A 17,367-nucleotide genomic window follows, 5' to 3' on the forward strand; every position below is an offset into this window, starting at 1 on the left:
TAGAAATGTAAAGCCAGTCATGAAAACAGATGAATTGCAAGCACTTTTGTCTAAACAAAGTGGATATAAGAGTTCATGCTAGCTTAAATATGAGTAAGAGCAGATTTCTGAAAAGCAGCATTCCGTACGATTCTTAAAAATAGAAGAAGTATTACTTACTCCACATTCTTCGACCATTCAGGCGGGTTACTAAAAGTCATGAATACACAGTTGGTCAAAATAGTGCACATAATGATCATGCTAAATACTGTAGAACAAAGTCAAGGATCAAAGGCACACTAGCGTGGCTCTTTACATCAGCTTACGGCTCCCTAAAGACCCCTGCACTACACCAGCACTCAGCAACTCCCAGTCTGTTCTCAGTGTGCTGTACATAAGAGCCAAATGCTTCCTGCAGTCATGGGAGATGAGAACAGGGGCAACTCTATACAAATAGTATTTTTGCATCACCATTCGCTTTATTTTCTATTTTTTTTGTATGCGTTAGCAATTCAGAAATCACACGGCTTAATAAAAATGCCTTCCCAAACAACTCCATCCACGCAGCATCATTAAAATGTGTGCTCTGCTAACACATCCAACAGGGAAGCAGCACTGCAATCCACGGACACCTAGGGTTTAGTTTGGAGAAAATCTTACAAATCTTTGCAAGGTGTACTGGAAAGGAAACATGTACTTTCCGTGCACACAGCACGGATCAATTTGTACTTCTGAGACATGGGATTTTATCTGCTGTTTCTGATTCCCTGCTGGAAGAGGCAGGTTTACATACCTTGTACCACCTGCCAGCTGCTGTAGTCTCCCACTTCACTTTCTCACTGTTGCATATCCAGTCATTTGCAGGAGCAAAAATGATAAAAATTACAAACTTTTTTTTTTTTTTGTCTTAAAGACAAAAGGTTTTCAGACCGTTCTGTTAGAAGAAAGGGGAAGGAGGAGTGGCTAGGAATAAAATCTCTGACTCCTCAAATATAAATACAGAGAGCTGTTACTCCTTGTCCCTCTATATTGACATTCAGCTGGGGCAAACTGGCTCATCATCATCTCAACGTCCACTGATACCATTCATCAGCACAATTTTGTACACTCAATCTGAGATTTCTCACGTGTGGTCAGCCTGTTGACCAAGAAGTACCTTCTCCTAAACTCCCTGCTCCCTCTGTGTGTTTGGGACACGTTCGAGGTTCAAGGTGCCGGACGAAGCCATTTGAGGAGCACTGTGGGGCCAGCCCAGTTTAGGAATTGGAAGTTCGAGTGGATTTTAACTGCCGAATTATTAGCAGAATGGTGAAATTCAGGGTCAGATCCAAAGCTCTTTGACTTAGAAAACGATTTAAGCAGACTCAGATGGCTCTTAGAACAAGGCCCCAGATCCCCTGCCAGAATCTGTCCCTATGTGACAGATCTGCACCTCGCAGCCACATCCCAGAACATCCAGAGGGGAGGGAAATCCACGAGAGGCAACACCAGCCAAAAACCACTCCCAGCCTCAGCACCCAAGTCGAGTTTGAAGTATTAGAAGATGGAAAAGCTTTTCCTTCTTGAGATGCAAGAAGTTAGTACTGAGAAGTCCCTAAAACAACAAATGAACGTGCTTCGGTAAGATCTGTTTTAGGGTCACAAACAAATGGGGCCAACCAGCTCGTCCAACTCACTGCTTTGATCCTCCTCTCTTAATACCACATGCAGGTGATGGTTCAATACTTCCAATACTTATCAGTGTCTGCGTATCGATGGAGGAATGGACACAGACGGGTACAGATTAGCAAGGAATATAAATTAAACATTTACTTGAGCGGATATGTCTAAACGGCCATGCTTTTTCATTCAACACAAATCCAGCTTCACCAGGCACAGAACTGTAATTCATAAATGAAGTCTGAATTGAGCAATAGGACAACAGGTAAGAGATTTTTCAAGCAACAAAGACCAAAAGAACTCAGCAGTAAAAAGGATATGAATGTATCAAAATTTTAATAGCTATTCTTCTAAACAGATTAAAAGGACTTAAAATGTACAAGGCAGGTGTGGCACTAAATCGGAAGAGTGTTTTCCCTCTGTTTAGTACTACAAAGGTCTGTAGAGAAAGAAAGAAAGAGAGAAAAAGAAAGAAAGAGAGAGAAAGAGTTAATGCATGAAAATCAAAGCGTCAACAGTTTTAAGGAAAAGCCCAACAACTTCCATGGTAAAAAAAAATAATTAAAAATAAAATCAATTTTCTGCTTTTTTAAGTGATAATCTCCTTTACGAAGTTCCTACTAGGGAAAAACATTCCTACCAGTACCTCAAGAATAATCCTACTGCAAAGCACCCGTTTTACTAGCCACAACAGAGCCCAAGCAAAATCTCCCAAGTAAGAGCTTGTGTTTCTATCACACGGGGCAGGAGCAGCGCTCGCCCTGGCTGAGAGGCAAGAACCGAGGCCCAAGACCTCTGCAGATCACAAACTGAGGGGCAGGAGCAGCAGCTTGGACCCAGCCTCCAGCCCTGTGCACACCACATCCTCACGGTGCTGCCTGTGCCTCCGTCCCACGCCTTGCTAGCCGCTATGCCGGGACCCCACTTTTAGGGGACACCCCACCTGCAAAAAGAGATGGACAGGTAAGCAGAAGGACAGGACCACCCCAGCAGACCTGAGGAGGCAGCTAGCCGTCGTTTCCAGCGTTCCCACTCGCTGGCACCTCAGAACATATTCCACCAAACTCCAGTCACAGTCATGCGCTCTCCTTGCCTTTAATTAGCGAGTTTAGGTTCACTCCTGTACGCGGAGCCCGCGGCATGAATCACGTCAACATGTGGCAGGATAGAGCTCGGCTCCCCACCACCCTTAAAATACAGCCCCGCTGCTTTCTCTCCCCACGAGCTGAGCGTGCGGCTCCCAAAGCACGGGGAGAATCACACGCAGCCATCTGGGAATGCAAAATTAGCACCATGGTCGCTCGATCCCGGCACGCTCCTCGCACCCACCACTCCACTTGAAGGGGAAAAAAAAAATTAAAAATTAAAAAACAGGCATTTATGTGCACTGAAAAGCTCAAGTCTTTTTCCCGGCACCATTTTCCCCGTTTCCCTGCTCCCTCCAGGACGGGGTGGATGAGATGGGGGATTACGGGTGGCTGGGAATGGGGGCGCAGAGCGCAGCGAGCTCGCTGCAAGCTGCCTCCCCGGCAGCAGCCCACCGCCTGGCACAGCCCCGAGAGTCCAACACGGGGGAATCCACCAGGGCTTTCTGCCAACGCAGTCGCTGTGCTTCCCCCAGGAGGCTTCGCTCTTCGGAAATTTGTCATTTCCCTCCTAGCAAGCGCAACCAGGCGTCTTCGCTCGTTTGGCTAAATTAGACCGGTGAGCAGTAAATTACTTGAAAAAGGAAATCAAAATCAGATTGTGGTTCAGCGCTGAGTGAGAAATATTAGTTAGCATGACCACTAATGCGTCTCCCAACAAAGAGCACTTTAAAGGCAGCCTTGGAGAGCTCTTAAATTGCAGCATCAAGAATTAATGAACAGATTACCTTGATGTGCAGGAATATTACAAAAGGCCCTAAGTTTCCCAAAGTTGCCAATTACAGAGTGCTCATGGGCTGCTGGCTTTAAGACCCCAGCACAACAAACTTTCAAATTCCCCCCCCATTCCTTTTTAAACCTCCTCTCATGCCCACCAAGGCTGCAGAAGGGGTTTCTCCCTGCGACCGGGGTATTCAAAGGCTTGTGTCCTTAGCACAGCTCTCAGCGCTCTGATGTCCTTCAGGCAATGAAATCTCCAGCGTGGCTGTGCTGAAAATTACACGAGCACTAGGTGGTGAGCTGGATGAAGGCAGAAATCCTCCTCTGGGAGGTGGGTAAAGTCCATTCCCATTTTGACACGGGGAAATCGCAGTGCGGGAGTGCTCCAACTTGCCCAGACTCAGTTCAGCAATGCAGAAGCAAAACCTCTCCTTGCCTGCGGACGCAGACACACGCTGCACCAGAGATGTAAGCCAACCCCAAGACTTCAGACCCATGCTAGAAGAACAAGCCAGGCTTGCAGAGCAGGCAAAATGGACGTAAACCGCTCTGCACCAAGGGGCAGGCGCCACGAGCCTTGGCACGCTGCCGCGGTTGCATGGAAACAGCCATTTCCAAAAGCCATTCCCCAAGGATGGAGCCCAAAATTTGGCACTCCCTGGTGGCAACACAAGCTGCTTGGTTCAACCATGAGGGCAACAGCCTGCGACACGTCAACACCTCGTCCTGCTCGCCAGCTCGGTCCATCAGCTGTTACCTGACCTCGCACACTGCAATTCTTTGTTTCCTCTTCCACGCTCTTCCCAACCTTCTCTTCTTGCACCGTGCCGCTTGTGGAACTTGCTGCTTTCTGTAAAGCCTGTCAGAACCGGGCCTTTCAGTAACACAAGTGCTGCACATTCCTGTTTTTTCACTGATTATCGCGGTTCCAAGACCCACGGCTACGGTTCCCCAGTGTATCGTCTAAAATCCTGGGTAAATCTCCGCTTGGCCTTCTTAATAGAAAGAAGGGCACAAAAGCCAAAAAGCGTTTGGCAATTTAAAATCTTCATTCTTCTTTCTGCTGCTGACATATTAAAACTCAATTTCAAAATGGCTGCATGCTCTTAAAATGCTTGCTGGTTCGGGTCCAAGAACATCCTTAAGCCCTTTTAAGATCTGCTGAGGCAAAGCTTAAAACTCCGAGAAAGGCGATACCTGGAAAAAGGCATTCTGCAGTCTTCTTGTAAGAGACGAAGCCTGGCTGAACTTTCAAAGTCTCATTTTTTTGTTTCAGAGGCATAAAAAGGCTCCGTCCACTTAAGTTTTCTTAACGTTGTCTGGGAATCTAGGCTTTAAAAACCCTTTGAACGCTTCTCATATAAAAGAAGTAATATTGCAAAAAGATAATCAAGATTTTTTCTAAATCAATTTGCAAAACGGCGCATGAAAGAAGCTATGCTGGAGAGCACGACAGAATTGATCAAGGGAGGGTTCCAGTTATATGGAGATTTAAGCTAATCTGGCTTCATGCAGGTTTTACATTAAGCATTTCTGTAATGGCTGGAAAGTGAGGAGGAGTGGGCAGAAGATTTAAGAAGAAAACAGCTTTATGAACAGCACATGAACATATGGAAGCACATTCCTACAGTGGTAACATGATGACTGCCTTACTGCCAGTGCTAAGCAAAAGAGAGCAGAGACGTTCTGCTGACACCCCAAGCACTCTGCTTGAACACAGCTAATTTCAAGAGGAATTTACAGGGGATTCTGGCACCCTGTAAGCTGAAGAAGCATCCCCAGGATTTAATATATCAACACAAAATATTTTGCACATCTCTTCTGGCTCAAGAAGTGTACGTTCTAATACAAGAAAACATTTTTCTACCCCCACCCTCCAAAAAGGAGGAAAAATTATCCTTCGTTAATAAATTATTTTTTGCCACTGAAAAGCTCACGGAGGGAAAAAATTATCTGCCACATTCTGCTCTTGCTTTAAGCTCTTGGTTGAACTCCAAAATAGAAAAAGGCCAGGTTGGATGAGGCCCTGGTGGGTGGTTTCCTTGCCCATGGCAGTGGGTTGGACCTGGATGGTCTTTAAGATCCCTTCCGACTCGAGCCGTTCTCTGATCCCACAAAGCGCTCCCTTTCCTTTGCCTGTTCCTTTTGAGCCTGCTGGAGAGATGGAGTGGAAGAAAAACCTCCATTAAACACTAAGTCCTGGCAAAGGCTTTTGCTTTTGGAAATAAAAGGCTGACTTTTGAGGTGGCCCCAGTCTTTTTGCATTTTCCCTCTGTTTCTTCACCAAAACGTGCGTGGAGCTCAGCGCCAGCCTCCCGACCTCGCAGGGCCATAACCTTGCCGTAGAGGAGTCCCGAGCAAAAGCTCCTTGAAGCACACACCAGAGACAAGCACACCTCTCCCACGTTCCCCATCCCTGTAATTTTCCCAGTTCCACACCCTCAAGGTGACATTCCGGGCTGGAGGGCCCGTTTCCAAACGATGCATGTGACTTGACGAAGTTGCAAGTCACTCTATTGGCACATACACACGAGCACGATCCTCAGGTGCCCATCTGCAAGCTATAGGTGACCTCAGACAGTCCCACTCCAGCCTCTGATGTCCAGCGAGGCGCAGAGTTTTCTACAAACTTGGGGCTGATTTCTCCACTGGAAACAACCCGCCTAAGATTAGGTGTGGTCCCAGAAAAAGCACGGACCTTCTCTTGCCTCCTAAATGGAGCAATCACAGGAGCATTTGAACCTTCACCTCGCTCTGCAGCGAGCACGAAAGATCCAGATCAGGTGAAATGGATGGCAGCTGCTTGAGGAAAGCGGCCACAGCCAGGCAAAAGTCACATTCGATGGGTAGGAACAGGGCGAGGAGCAGTTTAGTAGGACTGACAGCCCTAGCCGTAATTGGAAAAGAAGGAAAGAGAGGCTTAAAAAATGGGAAGACATTAAAAAAATTTAGAATAAGCCTGTGGAAATAGAAGAGGATGATGATCCTTACCTCTTGCATAAGCAGACACTGGAGGATGCTCAGCTCTGTGGCACACGTTCATGTGGGGAATTTTCCCCGTTTCTCCCCATTCTGCTCAGCGCCTGCCACAGGCTCAGACAAACCCAGCACCAGGTCTCAAGAGCACGAGCAAAATGATGCAATTAAGTGATCAGCAACTTTCTAGGGCAGAAAGCGTTTGATCTGACTGGGCAATAGGGAAATACGCTTACAAATTCGGACTCGCCGCCTGCCTAGGCTTTGAGGCAATCAGCTGGTTTGCTTTCATCGCTGAGGATGCTCACCGAGGTGTGTCCTCTGAAGCTTTGTACATGTCAACAAGGAAGTCCATGCGTGAGGATTTGGTTTTTAATTGAAAATTTTCAGGTGTCCGCATCAGATATCACAGGCAAGCAATGCTTCTACCATGTACTCCAGATCAGGAATTGCACGATGATTTTTACTTGCAAAGCAAAGAAACATAGAAAAATTTCTCTCTGGTAGTTATATAAAGACAAAGAAGAGCTACCTGAGCTCCATAAACCGTTACCTGTGAGCAAATGGACTTTTCTGATTCTATTAAGAGTCATTAACCCCATTTTGCAAAGCAAAGAAACCGAGCAGAGGAAAATGAAGCAGCTCGGACAAAAAAGACTGGCTCGCAGAGCTGGGCTCTGAACCCTGGAGTTTTGACTCCCTGACCACGGTCCTGTTTCTAGGTCACTCCTTTTCTCCTTTAAATATCAGTTAACAGGCCACTGGAAAGTTCAGCTTCTCAGTTAAAATGCAGTTTCAATTTCCTTAGACAAACCAAGATCACCGTGTCCTACTGCAAGGAAAAGCAACCAGCTGATTTGTTCCTATGCATGCTGTACATCTAGCTTGAAAAGAAAAGACCTATGATGCAAAGCCTTCTGGCAAATGCTAGAGGAAAAAAAAATCTTGGAAAACTTCCCATGATTCAAGCAGATTTGCAATTCCTGATGATTCAGAGAAGGGGCTTTTTTTAATGGCCTTAAAAAAACTCTTTGTGGGAAGTCACCGACTAGTCGAAGAAGCACACACCTCAGCTCTCACCATACCAAAGTGGATGCGGAAGAAAAATGTTAATCTGGTGTTTGTGGGGCGAGCAAGGCTCTTTTTGCAGAAGGACGAGGCTGGCAGGGCTGCGTGAGCTCCAGTCTCCAGAACCTTCCCCTCCAGCTGCGGCTGCTCCAGCTCCACCAAGATCTCGCGGTCCACGCGAGCAGAAACCTCGCGAGTGGCGACGTGCAGAAACGTACAGCTCTCTTCTGGAGACACACCAGATGCCTTCGAAGCTGGAAACAGGGCTTATTTTTTTTCTCAAAAGGGAAGATTTCTCCACAGGGTTGTGTTTGGAGGCAAATCTGAAGACTGAGAAAGGGTGAGGGCTACCGGCGTTCGCCCCCATCTCCTTCTGGTGAAGCAAGCAAGAAGAAGCCCCACGACGTGGGGACCTGCTGCCCTCCCAGCACTGCCTGGCTACTTTAGCTAGAAAGAACACGGCCAGATCCTTTTGTTTGCCTACATGAACAAGGTGCAAAACGTCCTCTCTGGGTTCCTAACGCCTCCTTCGGTCAGGTGGAAGTGTCCAAGCCAAAGCCAGAGCGATCCTGGGAACCGCTCTTAGGCTCCGTGCCTCTGTCTCACAGCCTGCCCACACCAAAACCAGGCAACAACAGATTGGCTTAATAAGGAGAAAATATTTGCTTAATAAAGAGAAAATATTTCTGAGGGGTAACATAAGCTTCTTTCTTACCAACAACAGCAGTTGTCAATACACTTCCTTCAGTAAACCAGCCACCTAAGCACCGAGCTGACTGGATTTCAGCACACACCGGATTTTGAAGCCCTGCTCTGAGTCGCCTCCTGTACTCCCAGCACCGCTGCCGAAGTAAATAAGCATTAAATTCACCAGTGGGAAATGAACCGAGAACAATTCTCAGTTATCCTTAACTTTAGCATCCAAATTCAGTCGACTTCATGCGAACGTTGCCCTGCAAGTCCCGGAATCAGTTTTGAACATGGCAAGAAATGTCTGCCCCGGCACAAATCCTGACGTATTTTGTTACCCACGACAACTTACTGGTTTTACCTTGACAGCCACTTCATCCAAGTTTTGATGGTCACATCAAAGTTGTCACATACACTGCCATCGCATATACAAAGCCCGAGCTTCTCAAATGCAGCTACGCCCCAGATATATCTTTCTGGTAATTAGCTTATTCAAATTACATTTCTATCAAAGAAAGCAATGAAATTAACCAGCAGAAAAGAGCCTCGGTTTTTAAGTGTCTAGCCTTCAAAGAAAATTCGTGATCGCGCCCTTCCTGATTTCACCAGTAGATTCCCCCCTCCATACCCAGCAGTTTGCTTACTCACCACTTCCCTCAAGATCCCACTTCATTTCTTAACACATTTCAGCACCAATAAATGTCTCCTGCCACATCACCTTAATTTCACAGACATTTTTTTTTCTTTTAAATAACAAATTCTGAGGATGAAAGTAATTGAAGTAATCTCTCACTTCTTTTTTTTTTTGGTCACAATTCTAAATACCACAGTTTCATTCTGATCAACTTCAAAATGAATTCCATGCAAGTAATGAAATATACACTTAAAACAGTTACCATTACCCCCCAGTTAAATTCTTCTTATTGCCCTCATGGTTAAAATTGGCACATTAGCACAACTTTGCTATTTTTAGTTTCCAGACCTTGTTCTGCTGTCTCTATCCAAGCAGGTGCTCAACAGACTGATCGTATCATCTCTAACTTAGCTGGATAATTATTCCAAAGGTGCATGAAGCACAAGGGAAACACCGTAAAATGTCAAGAAACATAGACAACAACAACAATAACGCCCCATCCAAAGACTCCATTCTTTGTCTTCTATTTAAACCATACCCAAACCTGCAACCTCCCAAGCAAAAGGTGGTTTAGTGACTTCTTCCTTGCAGACTCACTTTCTGGGTCATATAATAAGGGTCAAAGTCCTCCAGTGGTACAGCAACCAGGCCTTTAGGGATGTCCCCGTAGATGAAAGGCAAATTCTTCCCTGCCTCAAGGTCACTGTTTGGTTTTGGTTTGCTGTCTTCATCGTCATCCCGGTGGCTGCTGTCTTGCTTTGGACGCTTCTTCTTTTTTTCTTCTGCAATGCGTTTCTCAATGTTAGCCAGAGACTCCGGAGTGAAAGGTTTAAAACTATCGGGGCCTGGTGGTGCGAGCAGCCGTGCTGCCATCTTTTCATCCTGCAGCAGCTTCTTTAGTGATGTTGCAGCCTGGACAGGTCAGCTCTGCAGGGGAGCAAACAGCACAGGCAGAACAAAGAGTCAGTCACGGGAAAAACAGGCGGACCAGCACATTTCAACAAGGACCTAAAAACAACCAGGCCTTCGGGTCCCCGCGGAGAGAGGCCAGCACTGCGCATTTTGGCCCCTGCACAAGCATCCAACAACAGTGATCTCCAACCACGGCACCCAAACCCATCCTGGCTGGGGAGCCTCCCGACCACAAACTAGAGCACGGAAGCTTTTCTGAAAAGCAACTTTAGTTAAAAACAGTATATTCCTGGAAAAAAAAAAAAAAGAAAAAAAAGAAAAAAAAAAAAGGACCTAGAACCACTGGAGCAAAGCATCCCTCCGAGTGGCTACAGCTCATTCCTCTACCCATGACAGCGCCATTCACACATTTGCTCTGAGTTCATGCAAATCTAAAGCTGCCCCACACACGTACAGCTCAACCAAGCATTGTTTCCAGCTCTGGTTTTGTTTTCAGATCCAAAAAAATTAAGCACAGATCTTCCTCTTTATGTAACTACCCAGCATAGCTGGGGCTGGGACTCTTTTCGTATAAACTCGCCCAGGTATTTCCAGAATAATAGCCATAGACTCGAAAAATATGGCAAGGAGAAAGAAATAAATGGCAGCATCTTGGTTGCAATATCTCTAGAAACATGACAAAATAGCTTGCTGATATTAAGGAAAAATTAATTTATTCTATTCTTGCAGCATTTGCATGCATTTAATTACCAAATTTCCCACATACTGTGAAACTATATAGCAGCGTTGGGGATGTGGTCTAATTGAATGGCACAGATAAATATGTAAGGCCTGAATTTAGAAACCAAAGTAGCTCAGGGACACAGGAGCATAAAAAAGGGGAAAAAAATGAAGGCACAAATGAATGCCGGATTTGCACGCCCGATTACACAACCGGCAACTGGATGCAACCAACTATTCTGCCAAGTGGCCATGTGAAATAGAAAAATAAAACATTCACACACACAAAACCAAGCAAAACTCAAATCTAGCACCCGACTGCATGTTACGGTGCACTCCTTGCAAGCCACACTGCAAACGACGAATAATCTGGCCTTTTCTCTGCAAGTCTCACTATTTGACTGAGCAAATTCTCTCCCCTGCAGGGCAAATCCCGAAGCATCCTTGGTTCTGTCGTGGCATCACACCTTGGCCAAAACAACTCAACTCTCTGATTCTCAGAGGTCTACTATAAAGATTCCTCTGCCTCGGAAGGGTTTGTAGAGGTTCTGCCCATTGATAAATTGCAAGACTCTCCAATGTTACACCGATAAACCCGGCTACAGGTTCCCCTCGTGCTCTTTGTTCTCATTGCTTTTGTTTTATGGTTTGGTATTTACTTCTAGAGCTGTTAATGTCTCGGTGTCACTACATAATGTGATCTGGAGCTCTCTTTCCTTGGGAAATTTCTGCCTGTCCTGACTTCGTTTGTTTTCCCAGTAAATTATCCTACGTTCAGAAAATGAACAAAATTAGGATGCAAACTGAAGGGATGGGAATGGAATGCTTATTTAATCCCTTAAATCAGACCCAAATGGCCATTTTTACAGCTTTGATAGCAGAGCACTTCCATTCTCACGATGCCTAGTCGCGCTTTGCAGCTCCCACAGCCAACTTCTCATCTTCCTTTACTCAGCATCCCCAGACATAACTGCCCAGGATATTTCAGAGCTGTGTTTCTTACAACAGCCACCCAGACGAAGAGGTCGGAATGCCTCTAGGTCCAAGTTCCCACTGAATTTTCCAGGCTCGCTGTCACGCTTAAAGCAGGTTGGATGGAGCCAGAAAGGAACGGGGGCTAAAAGTGGATGTGCGAAGCAATCCAGTGGTTAATGAAGTAAAAACGGTGACAGCATCAAAGATTCCCACTTCCAAGGTTTTTCAGGAAAAAAGGAAAACCTCAGTAACAACAAAAAATTTTGTGAGGATCCAAAAATGTTTTAAGCATCCACCTGCACTCACCAAGGAAGGGGATCACCGTAAGAATGGAAGGAGCTGAGCATATGAACATCTGCTAAACAACCAAGAAATCCTCCCCAAAGCAGTCCTGCAGAAGAGGGGCTCAGAACATTCCCTGCTGGGGGGAACTCGGGTTCCAGTCTGCCTCTCCCAGTAAAACTTCATTTCTGTACGGGCACACACAAAGGATGAGCTGGTTTTAGAGCACGGGCTCCAGAAAGCCAAGGTTTTACACCAGCAAAAATGCCGTGCTGAGGTGCCTGGTTACTAAGACAATCACTTTTTACAAATGTTCCCAACAGTCCATTTACCAGCACATTAGGAAATATTCTGATAAATTATGCAAGCTGATTGTCAAAATAAATTAAAAAACACTTTTGAGGCAGTATCTTCGCTTTAATACATTTCCTCAGTTATTAATTTGCAAGATTCAGTCGGTCACGGTATCCTTTAAGTCCCTTTGAGACAGAGCCCTTTTGTGTGAGTCCTTTTATGTCTCCTTTTATCCCTGTATATCCTACAGATGCACATATCCTTTTATATAACCCACGCAGACGCACGTGGATTTAATTTAAAAACGCAGGGTTGGGGCCGAAAGGAAAATACAACGTGGATGAGCAGCCCCCCGAAATTCTCCTGCACGAGACCCCCAAAAACCACCAAACCAAAGCACCTATATGTGAGAAAACCCCTGGCTGGGAAGGGCCTTCCAAAGAACTCGCAGCTCTTTGCCATCTGCAGCAAATTCTGAGAGCCTCGAAGCGGGCAATTTTATCAATGAAGCTACGGCAACACGAGCAGCCGAGATGCAGGAGGAACCCTTGGAAAGGCCGTCATGTGATGCTCGATGCTGTAAGGTGGAAGGAAAAAGGCTTATTTTCACGATCAAGCAGTATTTATTACTTTGCTGCCGGTCATTTTTCCCCAGCCTCTGTCAAATGCTGCAGAAAATCCCCATGCAGTCATTTCTAAGCTCAGGGCAGGCTCCAGACAGGGCAAGAAAGCAGCTCAGAAACAGCAGGGGCAGAAACAAAGCTGAACACACACGCTTAAAGGTCAAAAATGGACAAAAACAGGGAGGAGGGAGAAGCACAGCAGCACCCAAAAGCAACAGAAAATGGTACGAAAACATCCTAGCACCTAAATATGCTTTAATAAAAAACTAAGAAACAAAAGATGTGGTACCAGAGGCTTTCTTAATCCCGATCAGGAGCAGTATCATTTCTTTAGTGTCACCACTAAGTTGTAAGACCTGGAAATAGGTGAACCCAGATCTCTAGTGCCCGGTGCTAGCCATTACTCACGGGGGACTTACATTTATCACCGGTCTCCCAGGGGAACCTGGAGATTCAGCCAGGCTCAGCCAGCTCAGGTACAGCCCTTCAGCAGCCCCCTGCTACAGCCCAGCAGCTGAACAGGGAACTGTTCAAAATATTGACTGTATAATTGTCAAGGCACTAGCTTGCCCGCTCAGAAGACCGAAATTTAATCCCTCATTCAATTCATTCAGTGACCCTTAAAACAGCAGTGACTTGTTCTTCACAATCATTTTGGAGGAACTCATTTAAGGCTGCGGAGCACCCAACCGCTACGGTGCCAAATAACACAAATATGGGCAAATATGAAAGGAAGGAGAAAAAACAACTGGCCGCCTAGCTCTCTGCTCTGACACAGCAGAGGCTGGATGATTTCTGGGGTGTTGTAGGCTGAATAAATCCACAAATAGCCCAAGGATCTGGTGTCTGGCTTCGCAACTTCATAGCTAGGAAGTCGGGCTCCTCCAGCAGTTCGGCTGCTCAGAAGCTGTCTGCCTTGCAATGACGTTGAGCATTGCCACCTCCCAGATTTCCTCCCAACTATTGGGAATCCAGCATGCCCAGAGATCGGGCCAAGTTGTATCATTCTTGTCTTTAGAATAACAATACTCCTGTGCACCATTCCCTTCAGAAATAACTCAGTTTATGCCTGGCCGTGCCCTTAGCCACAAGAAGAAAACTGGGTAAGGTGAAGCACTGGAGACAGATGCGTGAGCTACTTGTGATGAGCTTCAACTGCTCTGTTTTTCAAGCATCCTTCCTCAAAACCCAATGCCAGAAATATCAGAAATATCACCTTAATGGCCAAAGAGAACTAGATATTGCCGAGTTTGCCTCAACAAGCTGTAGGAGCTCCTGATCCCAAGCAAGCACCACTTCTTCCCCCAGCTGAAGGGTTTCAAAGCATGCCCAAACAGACATGAAGAGCTGCAAGTTCATCTATTTCTCTGGGTTTTAAAATTCATGTATGGAGTTCTGGCAAAACACAAAACAAAACTAAAACAGTGTACGCATATGGAAAGAGAAGGAGAGAAAGGAGATGGCTTTTAGTTATTTTCAAGATTTTCTGCTCACTACCTCTATAGCACTAAATCAATAACAGGTTTTACTTACGCATCTTTAAGACCACTACTTGTAAAGTTCGCAATGCATTTAAATGCTTTGAACAATAGAAAACTTTTGTAAAAAAAAAAAAAAAAAAAAAAAAAAAAGTAAAGAAAAATCCTCCTGGAATTTACTGCTGAGAATATTTTCTTTATAAACTCCTCATCCCCTTCTGCTGGCACAGGAGCAATGTGGAAGGGGGCTTTCAGGTCTTCGCTAGCCAGATTTGGCATTTTGAAATGGTTGTTCCCAGAAAAGAGCAACTTCATGGGTTTGCTGCAGCCCGGTCCCTGCTGGTTTCCCTTTTACCCACAGCACGGGTGCCTTTCTCCGAGCCACAACAGGTCCCTCGGTTACTCGCGAGCCACGCAGGACACAGACCAGTTGCAAGGCGACCATCCCATGCACCTTCCTCAAAAGTGGTTTCTGAAATTATTTTGCCTGTGCTTTTCTCAACACTAACGCCTTTCTTTTGTTATTTTACCAAATCATCTTTAATCCAAGCCCTTTCTTTGAGCACGACGACGAGTTATCGATCCCCGTGTATTTGTTTATTGCAATGACAGCTGCAGCCGCTTCAGGAGGAAGGCAGTCGATGGTGAATGGGAACCCTGTGACCACACGAACACTGCATGCCCCCGGAGGCACAGACGGCCTCTGTGCCCACTGCTTCTGGAGTCATTGAAAAATACTAACCATAAACTGAGGGTAAGGCCAAAGCTGTCCACCTTAATGAAAATGCTGACCGAGCCCAACAAACACAGAGCAAATGCAGACATAACAAGAAGGGGGGAGATGATATCATGTTTTCGTATTTGAGCTACTTTATTTTCATTCAGCGCTGACTTGTTTCTATTTTATTCCACCTCTAACTGAAAATGAGAGAACATGCATCCACTCCCAATTTCTTGCAACACACAATTCCTTGCTTTTCTGCTGTTTATTATAACCCTGCCTTTCCAACTCTGGGCACCAAATATTCCCATAATTACACTTGTTCCACCAAGTAGGACGGAATTACAGTATCTGTACCGTGATCTGGATAGGAGCCGTACGCAGGAGCTTATATAACTGCTTAAATTATTTGCAATAGGCGCAGGCCCTTGCACCCAGCACGAATGACACCGTGGAAGCACCGAAACGCGTGAACAAAGCCCCGAAAGCCCCTCGGTCGCGTTGTTAAGCATTTCACTTAACCACCGCGGCAGCTAAGGGAGCAGACTCCCCACGGGCACGGCGGATGGAAGCGGGGACGAGCCGGGCTCCGAGAGGCCTCGCGGCGTTCCAGCGCGCCGCTACGAGCGAAGGCTGCTCCCGCGACAGGCAGCGCCATGAGACGGCCGCCCTCGGGCACCTCTCCTGGAGCTCGAGATCTTTTCGGAAGACCGGCCGTCACGTGGCACGGAAAAATAAGCACTCCCAGGCGAGAATATTTCCAGCCCCACATCCCTCCAAAGCGGTGCTGGAACGGGCTGCCGGCCGCCACCACCGAGCAAACGACTGATGTAACGCTTCCTCCCTTCATGCCTCTAAAGATACTCCTGGAAGGGGGCTCCGGGAACACCCTCGCTCCTCCTCATCGCATCCTTCCCGGTGTGAAATGAGGACATAGGGGTCACGGGTTCCCGTCGGGGGCGGAATGCTGCGGCGTTGCGAGGCCTGGGCTCCACGCCGCCACCCGGCACCCCACCACGCGACCCCACCTGTCCAAGTCCTGTGCGCTCTCACGCCGCTCGCCCGCAACACGGCGCACGCGGGGAAAGCCACCACACCTGCGGCCGACCTCCCTCTCTCCAGAAGCCGGCTCCGGAGCCTTCACAGCACGCACGGCTCCCGCTGTGCCGCCCCTCGCACGCGTTCCCCTTCCCCGAGGACTTTTAGGCTTCCCCTCGCATCAGCTGCAGCTGCCGCCGTGCAGCCATCTCCCCCCCCACACACACACACACCAACTTGGGCAGGATTTGCACCAGAAAATGGGGGAAGGGATGAAGACACCCAGTTTTTTTTTAATAGGAAAAGCTCGTTAACATGCAATTCCCGTCTCCCCGGGATGGAGAAATTAAGCTTGCCCTCTCCGTTCCCCCCCAAAAAAATCCGTGCGGTGGAAGGAAGCGAGCGCACAAACCGTGCTGCTGGCCGCCATCTGGGTCAGGTTAGGACCTCGCAGCCGCCCCAGGCATCTCCCCACAAACTCCGTCCTCCCAACTTCTCGCCCTGGCAGCAGGACTGCGAGGATGCTGAGCAGCGAGAGGAAGGCAGGGTGGAGGAGGGCTGGCCCAGCTCTGCAGCTAGGGCTTGAGGGGGGCAGGGAGCGAGGAGAACTCCAATGAGCCCTCAGCTCTCCCTCCCCACAATGCAGACAAAGAGCAGAGAGCCCAGAATTAAGGGCCCGGGGAATAGGGCCCCGGCCCCGGGCTGTAGGGTGGATGGGGCTGGGGGTCAAGGGGGGTAGAGGGGAGGTCGCCCCCTCTCCCAGCAGCAGCCCTGGGGAAGGGGCTGCCGAAATGCCGACCCCACAGGGCAGCCAGGGGGCGAGCCGGGGTGGGGTGGGGGGGTAAACGGGGCACCCTCGGACCCCCCCCTCGCTGCAGCACCAAGGGGCGAAGCTCCCGGAGCATCCCTTCGGGGCGGCCGCCAGGAGAGGCGGATTTCAGGGAAGGGGATAAGGGATGAGGGAAGGGTTTGGGGGGGGGTCGGGGGGCTACCTCTGCACCTCCCGAGCGCAGGAGAAACCGGGCAAGGAGCTGCGGGAAAATCGCTCTGCGGCAAAACCCCCGCCCGGGCTGCGCGTGTGGTGTGTGTGTGAGGGGGGGGGAGAGAGAAAGAAAGAGAGAGGTGGCAGGTGGCGAGAGCGCGGGGCGACCGCTTCCTAATCCCCAAAATTAAAAATTAAAAAATTAAAAAATAAATACCCCAAGGCTGCCGAGGACCCCCCCCCCCCTCTTCCCCCCACACGCTCCCCTTCGGGCCGGGGGAAGGGGGGGGGGAGTGTGTTGAAGGGGAGGGGGGGGGACGGACTGTGACTTACTGTGGCCGCTGCGCTAGCGAGTCTCCCGCAAGGCGTTGCTGGACTGCGGAGGTGGGGGAGCTGCAGGAGGAACTGCGGTTGTCGCCATCTTGTGCGCTGCCGGCGCGGCCCCCCCCGCGCTGCGCGCTGGGCGCCGGC

General features: G+C 48.0%; 1 protein-coding gene across 4 annotated transcripts in view; it reads right to left on the reverse strand.

The window, feature by feature from the left end:
* SCN8A (sodium voltage-gated channel alpha subunit 8) overlaps positions 1-17,367 on the reverse strand; it is a 54,507-nt gene extending 37,140 nt beyond the window's left edge. For 2 of the 4 annotated variants that reach the window (XM_072031851.1, XM_072031850.1), the window contains exon 1: positions 9,469-9,607. Coding sequence is in view for 1 of the 4 variants with exons in the window: in XM_072031849.1 (XP_071887950.1) it covers positions 160-248; positions 1,958-2,077; positions 9,469-9,744 (485 nt within the window). In the remaining 3 variants the exon portion in view is untranslated. Of the gene's footprint in view, positions 1-159; positions 249-1,957; positions 2,078-9,468; positions 9,799-17,229 lie in introns of those variants that run through there. The other 2 variants (XM_072031849.1, XM_038172607.2) reach the window with 2 other exon arrangements.

This window comes from Anas platyrhynchos, chromosome 34 (assembly GCF_047663525.1).
Source record: "Anas platyrhynchos isolate ZD024472 breed Pekin duck chromosome 34, IASCAAS_PekinDuck_T2T, whole genome shotgun sequence".
In the NCBI taxonomy this organism is placed as follows: Eukaryota; Metazoa; Chordata; class Aves; order Anseriformes; family Anatidae; genus Anas; species Anas platyrhynchos.